A 10,593-nucleotide genomic window follows, 5' to 3' on the forward strand; every position below is an offset into this window, starting at 1 on the left:
TGCAGAAATGCTGGATTGGCTCCAAGTACCACTTTATCTCCATAGATATTCAGAAAGGGTTCACTCAACATAATGCTTGCAATTGTCCAACTCTAAGGCAGAGGTAGCCGCCACTAAGAACACCACCCTTAGTGTTATCCATCTCAGAGAAGGCTGTTGCAGAAGTTCAAAAGGGTCAGAGTGTTGCGAACTAAATTGAGGTCCCACAGAGCCACAAAGGACCTAATAGAGGTACAAATCCTTTTTTAATGCTTGGAAGAATCGAATAATCAATGCTTCTGAAGCAAATTTGGTATCTATAAAACCCTGTGCTGTTAGTTCTACTTTGATTTTAGATAATTCAAGACCTTTGCTGAATTTATCCTGAAGTCAAAGATCTTTGGAATAGCTGCTGCAGTTGGAATGGATGTAGACTCCCACCACATGATAAAACTCTTCCAAACTCTGTAACAGATTATTGAAGACTCGTTTATCTCTGATCTACTCTTGCTCATTCTCCATGCTATTAAAGCTAGTTGTGCTAAGTCTGAATGAAGAATTGAGCTTTGGTGCGGGAGATCAAAAAGATAGAGGTCATGGTTGTTTCTGGTTCATCTCCCAGGTTACTGGAAACCACAAACGACATGGCCAAAGTTAATGGATTGCTATTACTCCTGCTTTCTCTTTTTTAGAATTTGAGTAATGAGTGGAAATCGAAGTAAAACATAGTCTAGGCGAAATGTCCACAGAACTGTCAAAGTGTCTATTCGCTTGGTCTCTGGATATTTGTGTCAAAAGAAGAACCAGAAGAACCAGGGCAGATTGGTATTCTGTTTTGTTGCCATAATATCCACTTCAAGAAGCCCAAATTTTTCTTTTAGTAGCTAGAACACTTCCTGATGCAGAGCCCACTCCCCTGGTTGAACTTGTCTTTGACTGCTATACTCAACTATTATGTTCTGCTTGACTGCCACATGCAACACAAAGAGCGACAATACAAAGCGCTACTTTCACCATCAAGGTTCTGCTTCTGGTACCTTCCTAGCATTTTATGAAGGCCTCCATTGTATTGTTATCTGAAACTATTCAGATGTGCTTCCCTTGCCATTGAAGATGAAAATGCTTAACTGCCTTCCACATTACCCTCATTTCTCAGACATTTGCATAAAGCTTATTCTTGTTTTGAGAATATACCGCTTGTGCTATTTGTGTCTGAAATTGACCTTCCTGCCTGCCTTGGTTCTAAAAGTGACACTCTTCATACCTTTAACTTTGGATTTTGCCACCAGCTGAGAGACTTCCTGGTGGTTCTTGACAGTCTGACTCTATGAGAATTCTAATAATTCTGTTTGTGATCCCACTGTGTCAGTAGTTACAGTTGGAATCAGTGCATGCGCCACCTTGCCCAGGAAATGACCCCTATGGTGGATAAAAGTATGCCCAAAAACTGAAGTCCCTTCCTTATTATTGTTCTCCCACAGTACCTCTTCCGCTAGTCCTTTGCGTAAATCCCTTCATTGGCTCCCTATTCATTTCAGAATTCAGTTCAAGCTCCTTACTCTCACTAACAAAGCCCTTACAAACACTTATCCCTTTACATCTCTGACCTTGTCTCAAGGTACACTATATGGACAAAAGTATTTGGACGCTTGACCATTACATCAACAGGGACTGTAATGACATTGTATTCAGATACATATACTTTAATATGGAGATGGTCCCCCTTTTGCAGCGATAACAGCTTCCACTCTTCTTGGAAGGCTTTCCACAACATGTTGGAGTGTTTCTGTGAGAATTTGTGCCCATTCATTCTGTAGAGCATTTATGAGGTCAGACACTGATGTTGGACGAGAAGACCTGTCTCGCAATCTCCATTCCAGTTCATCCCAAAGCTGTTCAATGGGATTGAGGTCAGGGTTCTGTGCGGGCCAGTTAAGTTCTTCCACACTGAACTTATCAAACCATGTCTTTGTAGTCCTTGCTTTGTGCACTGGGGCACAGTGATGTTGGAATAGAAAAGGGCCTTCCCCAAACTGTTGCCACAAAGTTGGAAGCATAGCATTGTCCAAAATGACTTGGTATGCTGAAGCATTAAGATTGCCCTTTACTGCTCCACAGAGCAAACAGATTTATAGAGAACAAAGGCCCTGTGTATTGTCTATTTCTCACATACTAGAACACTTGGGAGAACATTTAGTAAAGATAACACATCTGTTGTCTTGAGAACCAAGGTTAAACTACTCAATAACTCTGCCTTTGTTATATATATTCACACAACTTACTATTCTGCCCATATAAGAAAAAGTCTATTTATTCAATTTAACCTGCACAATTCAATTAAAAAATACCATTGAATTACCTTTCACATTAACAATTCAACTTTTAATGCTAGAATTCCAGATTGCTCACCTAAGAGGGAAAAGTGCTCAGCAGCTCATTTCTGAAGTCAGTATCTTATTAATTACTAATGTACATACATTAATTTCTTATTTTCAGTGGTTTGATTTTGATATGAGTGCCTGTTTATAGAGAAATTGACTGTGGTTCTAATTATTATATATACTACCAAGTAGAAGGTACTATAGTAGCAGGTAGGAAGCAGACAGTGAAGCTGTCAAAGAACCATAATCAAGATACACTTTGCAAAAACGAAAACCAGTACATCAGAAAAGAGAGCTAGGCTGGGTATACACTATATACAATTTCTCCTGATGTGATATCCTTGATGATTTTACCAACAATTTGTTTCAAAAAAAATTCTTGATCAGCATCATATGTACACACTAAACACATTTTATACGATTTACCTTCAGATCTGTGCTCTTCATCTGTCATAACCATGGGCTGAAAAGATTCGGACTTTGCTCACTCCATAGAGATCTTTGGACACTGCCGGCCATGAGTGCATACACACTGCAGAATTGGAATGACATTGTTCCATCGTTGAATGAGATATTTAGTCTGGTTTAAAAATCAAATAAAACGATACGATGTGCTTTGGAACGATAATCGTTCATCGTTGCAGTGTACACACTAATTCGATATAGGGCCGAAAGGTCGTTTATTGTTTGAGTGGCAACATAATCGGCTGAAAAAACTGTAGCTTCAACTCAGCCTAAGTGGAGACATTTGTATAGGTATAATCTTCGAGGCTGAGAAAAGAGAGGAGATCTAGCTGTAGCTGATTTGCAGTTGTGGGTAGAAAATGTAGACTATAATAATATCCGTTATAACTTTACTCACTTTATGAAAAAAAATCCCCCAATTTCAGCTAAAGTAAACTTACCTGGTGATCTGATTAACCAGAAACATAAATTTCACCATCTGTGTTGTTACTATCTTTCTGCCATTTCATCTTGGATGTCCTCTCGCCATCTCAAACTCAATCTTTCAAAAACTGAATTAATAATATTCCCACCCAAAAACGGAAGTTTCCTGCCGGACATTTCTATTTCTGTTGATAACATGACCATAAATTCCACCCTGCAAGCTCGTTCCCTAGGTGTAATCCTTGACTCACAACTGTCATTTATTCCCCACATCAACTCTATATCTAAATCCTGTTACATACAGCTAAAGAACATTTCCAGAATACGCAGATATCTCACACAAGACACTGCAAAAACCTCAATTCATGCACTCATCATCTCCCGCATCGACTATTGCAATTCCCTCTTTACTGGTCTTCCCAAAGTCAGACTTGAACCCCTACAATCTATTTTGCATGCAGCGGCTTGATTTTCCTTGCAAACCGTTATTCCTCTGTTGAGCCACTCAGTCAGTCTCTACATTGGTTGCCTGTATTTCAACTAATCCAATATAAAATTCTTCTAGTAACATACAAGGCTGTCAACAAAATTGCACCGCAATACATCTCCACACTTGTCTCAAAATATCTCCCTACTCGACACCTCCGTTCTGCACAAGATCTGCGTCTCTCTTCCATTCTCATCACATCCTCCCATTCCCGGTTACAGGACTTTTTCCGGGCTGCACCCACTTTGTGGAATTCCCTCCCTCGCACAGTAAGACTTTCCTCTAGTCTTCAAACCGTCAAGCGTTCACTGAAAACCCACCTCTTCAGACAAGCTTATGATATTCAACCACCATCTTAATTTCCCTAGATTACCCTATTACCACCCTCTACACAGCTAACACAAGACAACAGACAACAACCCTCTGACCAACATTGCCACACACACAGCCCACTCAATACTTTACCTTTGCATTCTAGCTGGTCCATTGTGCAATATGATGTAGCACATGTCCTTGTGTTTCTAACTCCCATTGTCCTATAGATTGCAAGCTTGCGGGCAGGGCCCTCTTACCTCTCTGTCTGTATTACCCAGTAGTGTCTTATTAATGTTTGTTCCCAATTGTAAAGTTCTACGGAATTTGCTGGCGCTATAAAAATAAATGCTGATGATGCTGATGATGATAAATGAAAGAAACCTACAATATGGTTATTTTACGGTAGTGTCAGACAGGTGCTTTAGAATACCACAAATTTCTGATTAGATAGTGGAATCTCTATGGTGTGCAGGGTCTGGCTGGGCTGTGGGGCAGAGGGGCATCTGTCCTCCGGACCGGGCCCATAGTGGGCTACCTTGGGCTGGGTCACTGGGCCACCTGCATATTTTTTCTTTAAAATGTTCCTAATAGGCTGCTGAGTTCAGTCTTGCCCCCCAGGCTAAAATTTGCCAGCCCTCCCCTGATGGTGTGACAGGTAAAAAGGGTTCCCCATTCACTTCCATAATGTGCTGACAGAGTGCACCACCACTTAAAGAGCTGCAGTTTCCTGGTCAAAAAATTAGTCCTACGAAATAGTATAGTTTAAATTCAAACAATCTGCAATCGGTGCTGCATTTTGTATAGGTGTTCCTGATATTTTAATTGATCTACTAACCTTAACATAAAACTAAATGTTTTTACGGATATAGTATGTGCATTTAACCCGTTAATGCCCGCCCCATGTATTTTTATGGCAGGGAACACTGGGATCTATTTTTAGATGTCCTGCTTTTACAAAGGCTAGAAATGGCAAATATGCACTTTTGACTGTAGACACACATCACAAATTGATAGAGTTAGCTATGAACCATTATTAGCAGTTTCTGGAAGCATAATCAGTGCTCCACAGTATTCAGTAGAATACCTTGTAACCTGTTAGCTGTGATTATGACTGACACCATTATGTCAGCTCCTGTTATAACAATAAACATGCCCTCAAGAGTAAAATGCACGTTAGCTACCAAAATAAAAGGAGATATAGGAGAATATATTTAAATATATGTTTGATGGGCACAATAATTGGGTGGAAAATATATGCTAATTTACTCTATATAGTCCTATAAAATAAATGGCTTTTTTTTTAAATGCTGCCAAAAGAATACATTATCTGCTATTAAAAAAACAAAATCAAATTTATTGAGCCACACTAACGAATATTTCATTTACCAGCACATAGCACAAATATGCCAAAATATATCTCGACCTTAAGGCAAGAAATATCATTGATCATTAGGGGTTAAGGTCCCTATGTATTACCCACCACATGTTACCAAAAACTGCTGTCCCTGTGAAGTTCAAAGATACCTTTTCACTGTGTTTTCTCTCCCGAGGACTGCTGTGCGATCCGCAGCAGTCTGGAAAATCCATGTGCGCATGCGCCATTCGGAAACCTAAGGCATGCGCACAAACATATCTCAGGAGGCAATGCAGAATGTGAGAGGGATGGATCACATTGATCCCTCTACACATGCTCTGTTCAGCTCTGCTCTGTGGAACAGAGCTGAAAGTTACATATACGGTAATGTCCGCCAGATTGTGCTGGTGTACGTTAACTTGAACAAGTTCTGATTTTCAGAACTTGTTATACTGCGGAATAGAACATTCCCCATAGACATCTATGGGGACTGCTCTGCAGTTTGAAGAGAAATGCAAAGCAGCAGATATCTATGATATCTGTTGCGATGCACTGTTAACAAATGTGCACATTACTTCAATGTGCGTCTGTCCCCCGAACACAGCTGTTTTGGGGGATTTTCATGAAAAAAGACAACCATAAATAGGCCCCTAAGGGAGAAGCTCACTATTTTGTTTTGCTTTTAAAAAAAATCATATTCCCAAAGTAGTAATAATAATAATAATAATATAAGTTGCACACAGACTATTTAATGTGTAGACAAAACCTTAAACTATGTCCTTGCTTTAACAGAGCGTCAGAGCCGCATTTATTAATGTGTCTCAAAGCATTTACATAAAAGAACAAGAAATAAGAAACCAGCAAGTAATTAGATGATGCAATGAAATTATTGCATTGTGCACCATGTACTTAAATAAGCATTCCCATAGAACTTCATTGTATTTTGCAGAACATTAAAGCTTTTCAACAAAGCAAAGAAATCAAAAGTAAAGTAAATAAAACACTTGTCAGAAAGTGTTTGTGCACAGGTTAATTTGATTTCATTAACTTTGTACCACCCTATTTGTGTCTCCCCCTTTCCATTAGGATGTAGGCTCTCAGGAGCAGGGCCTCTTTCCTTGTGTGCTCCTTCTACTATTACTATCCATCACCTCTGTCCCTCTTGGCCTACTTCCCTAGCCCTATTTTCTTAAGCTTCGGCCTACTTCTCGCTGATTTCTACCATCACTTTCACACATTGTCCCAGTAATAATTTGATTTTCATTACCATGTTACCTGTATCTGTGTATATATTTTTGTTTTTGCTTTGTTCTTTCTGTATCATGTTGTGTCATGGCTCACTGTTTTCTGTATGTCATGTACGGCGCTGCGGACCCTTTGTGGCGCTTATAATTTAAAGATAATAATAATAATAATTAGCTTTTCGTCTATCAGCATTAAACTGTGTTTAATTTCACAACTTGAATGAAACTTTAAAATACTTTCTGTCTGTACAAAGCCATATTCTTAAAAAACATTAAGAGATCTATTTAAGAAGTGTTGAAGTGCTAATATGTCGGTGTGAACTCCGGCCAAAGTCTCTCTCGCCACTTTTTCTTATTTATTTCTTATCTTATTATAATATATTTCTCCAGCATTAACCTCATTACCAGCGCTTGCAACAGCAGCATTAATTTATTAAGCTTTTCACAGAATAGTAACGCTATCTCAGAATAGGATCCAGCAGAAGCCTCTCCAACTTTGTTGGATCCCTCCTGGGAGAAAACACTATGCGCATAGCACTTTCTCCATTCACTGGCAGCATTAGGATCCATTCACTGGCAGCATTAGGATGCCGGTGAACAGAAAAAAGTCTTTGCTGAGGAGGGGGGTAAACACTGAGGCTCCCAGACCAGCCTGCATAGTAAACTGCAGCTGTGCTTATTTATGTACTGCTGTGATTCACTGCAGTACCTATTGATGACTACCACACAGTGGTCATAAATAGACCCCTTAATTTAAGATTATACCTGTAAAGCTATAGGTTAATTGAGGTGTGCAATACTTTTTGAAAAAAACATGGTATAGTCTGCAATTGATAATATATCTGCAAACATTTTATTTGTTAGTCCACCCCTCATGGTTAAACACAATGTTAAATAAATAGCTTCATTCATAGCAAATAATCTTGTTATCAATTGAGAGATATGATTAAAAATGTGTGGATATCACAGTTGAGTTCCCCCACATATCTAATGAAACAATTTATCTGTACTGCATATTAAGGTATTCGTTATAAGGAAAATGATCTCATAAAACATTTGTTGAATTGCTATACATTTCCAAATTATTATTTTCCAAAAACAAACTGTTCAATTTGTAATATCGCGTGAATAGGGAATGTGTTCAATATTTTCAATTATTACCGACGAATAAATTATGAGGGTGACTGTAAAGGCCATTAAAAATGCTGTTAAGATATTGAACACTTTGCTTTCCTTAAAAGAGTTCTGAAAGGCCTGTTAGAAATTGGCATTAAGCTGTGGAGCCCCAGGGACACATTCCATGTGAAGAATGTAAGTACAGCCTGGCTCAGTCCCTGTCACCTGACGTCAAGTCTGATTAGATGGATGCTGGCAGCCCCCTCCTCTGCTGGATCCAGTGCAGGAAGCCAGCACTACCCCTTTACACGCCTGTGGGGCTGGAGATACTGGATCGTTACAGGTACGGTATTGGTAGCCGGATGCTGAGGGGATGCGTGCTATGAAGGGTCCACCTTCAGGTGAGAGATGCTCCGCTGTGCTGGCTATTGCAGCGACTGACAGCGGGGGAGTAAGGTAAAGATGACCGATGCTAGCAAAGGGAGATCTCTGCTGCATTGGATCGCTGCCACCGGGGGATTTACCCCATCTCCTGCGATAACAGGGCCGGGGATGGAGGATCTGTTTGTGCACAACCCGTGTCTGAATAGCAGCAGCAACTGCTCGTCTGGCTCGTTCTCTCCGTTGGACGCCGCAGACACCATCCCTCGGTACATCGGGCTGTTCTTCATGCTTCTCCTCGATCTGGTGGCCGTGATTGGGAATGTGGCAGTAGCTGCAGTGATTGTTAAAACGCCCAAACTCCGGAAATTCCTGTTCGTGGTCCACCTGTGCATTATAGATATATTAGCTGCCATTACAGTGATGCCGCTAGGGATTGTGGCAAGCTCGGGAAGAGTGGCGTTTGGCGAGTCCCTCTGTCAAGCCTACATCTCCTTGGAGGTTTGCTTCAGCAGTGCGTCCATCCTCACTGTGTCTGCCATCAACATAGAACGCTATTACTATATAGTCCATCCCATGAGATATGAAGTCAAGATGACCTTGGGTCTTGCCATTTCAGTTTTGATTTTCATATGGTTTCAGGCATCCTTAACATCAACAGTGCCGTTCCTGACGCCACATGTGTACAGCACGGGGTCTAACAATGTCAGCCTGGTCAATGCCACTCGCTGCTCACTGCAGAGGAATGCAGGAGGCCACAAAAAAGTGTTTGTGACTTTTTTTGTCTTGGTATATTTTGTGCTGCCCCTTATCATCATACTGACAGTGTATTGCAACGTATTTAAAGTGGCAAGAATAGCTGCTATGCAGCATGGACCAATGCCGTCCTGGGCAGCAAGTCCTCGTCAGAGGTCCAACTCTACTGGCAGCCAGACCAATATTATGCCAGGGAACAGATCTCACAGGGGTTCACCAGACAGGACATTAGGAGGTGCAAAAGCAGCCTTTACTCTCATGATTATTGGTGGACAGTTTGTTATGTGCTGGTTTCCTTATTTTGTTTATCATGTGCATAATGCTCTAGAAAACACCTCATACAGAACATCAGGAGGCAAGTGGGAGAACATAGTTAAATGGCTTGCATACACCTCATTTACTGTAAATCCATTCTTTTATGGCTGTCTCAACAGGCAAATACGAACTGAGCTTGCAAGAATTCCAAAATGCTTTCTAAAAGAGTCTTTGGATGAACAGCTAGGCCTCTCCAGTCATGAGGGGTCAGTAGAAGAAAACTTCCTCCAGTTCCTTCAAAGAACCAGTTGCGTAGTGGAGAGGAGAAACAGCTTTCCTACATCTTCAACTTCTAGATTGCTTGTTAATCAAAGTACACTGAGTTTTAGAATTCCAGGGCAAATTGTGGAAGAAACACCAGAGTTATTGGAACATGATTCAACAGAAGGGTTTAAAAGTATGCAGATGTGTTCTAGGAAGGGGAATAATCTAATTCCAACAAAATGAACACACATTTTAATCAGATTCTTAAAAAATAATGAGGGTTAAATCATAATGTGGCTAAATGAGGTACATCTTGTAAAAAGTTGTTTAAATGAGTGCTCCATTTTTGTAAATTCGGTGTAAGCAAAAAAACAAAAAAAACTTGTGATATTGAAATTAGAATGGTTTGAGTGTGAATCTGAATTGTTTACTTCAAAGGCACAAGCACTTTTTTATAGAAATATAGGAACTGGTACTACTTTCATGTTACGCACACTAATGCTACTGGATACATTTTATTCTATATATTCTTATATTTAGAACCTGATGATCATTACACTTAAAGTATGCATCAATGCGAAGGATTTACTAAGTCTTACATGTATGATACTAACAACCTTTTGTTCCATTGTGAAACGCATATTGACAGTTATGCTCTTCTGTGTTCTCTAAAAACATATCAAGCACAAAATAGCAATAAAGAACTGCAACACAATATAATGTATCTCGATATTTGACCAAATAAATAAAAAATGAAAGTAGTTAGGCGTTTATATGTTGCAAAATAAGCTGGATTATTGTGCAAATAATTGTGAGAAAGACTTAAAAAAGATAAATACTTAAATTTAAGTGAAATGTATCTTCCAAGCTTCTTAATCTTCACTCTATGTTTCACATTTGTCATGAAAGAAATGGAAAAAAAGAAAAACACATAGTACAAACCAATTTTAACACAAAATTCCCCATATGAAGTGTTCAAACTAATGAATTGCTGAGTGGTATTAAGTCACATTAAATCGTGATTTTATTATTTGAAATATGTCCTTGAAAGATCTGTTAAGTTTAATATAACACTTTTGTGTTTGATCAGTACGGAGACATAATATATGGTAGGTTTTTTATGCTGGGATTCCCCATGTGCCTTTTGGATGTTCTGTCCTAAAGAAGTCTAAA

The 10,593-nt window shown here is 39.5% G+C and overlaps 1 protein-coding gene across 1 annotated transcript; it reads left to right on the plus strand.

The window, feature by feature from the left end:
- The first annotated feature begins 7,974 nt into the window (after nt 1–7,974).
- On the plus strand, nt 7,975–10,173 carry LOC142152440 (G-protein coupled receptor 61-like). The gene has a single exon (XM_075209090.1). It carries the CDS (start codon nt 8,227–8,229, stop codon nt 9,661–9,663), a length of 1,437 nt encoding a protein of 478 aa, XP_075065191.1. The 5' UTR covers nt 7,975–8,226; the 3' UTR covers nt 9,664–10,173.
- The last annotated feature ends 420 nt before the right edge of the window (nt 10,174–10,593 follow it).

Source organism: Mixophyes fleayi, chromosome 4 (genome assembly GCF_038048845.1).
Source record: "Mixophyes fleayi isolate aMixFle1 chromosome 4, aMixFle1.hap1, whole genome shotgun sequence".
Taxonomy (NCBI): Eukaryota; Metazoa; Chordata; class Amphibia; order Anura; family Limnodynastidae; genus Mixophyes; species Mixophyes fleayi.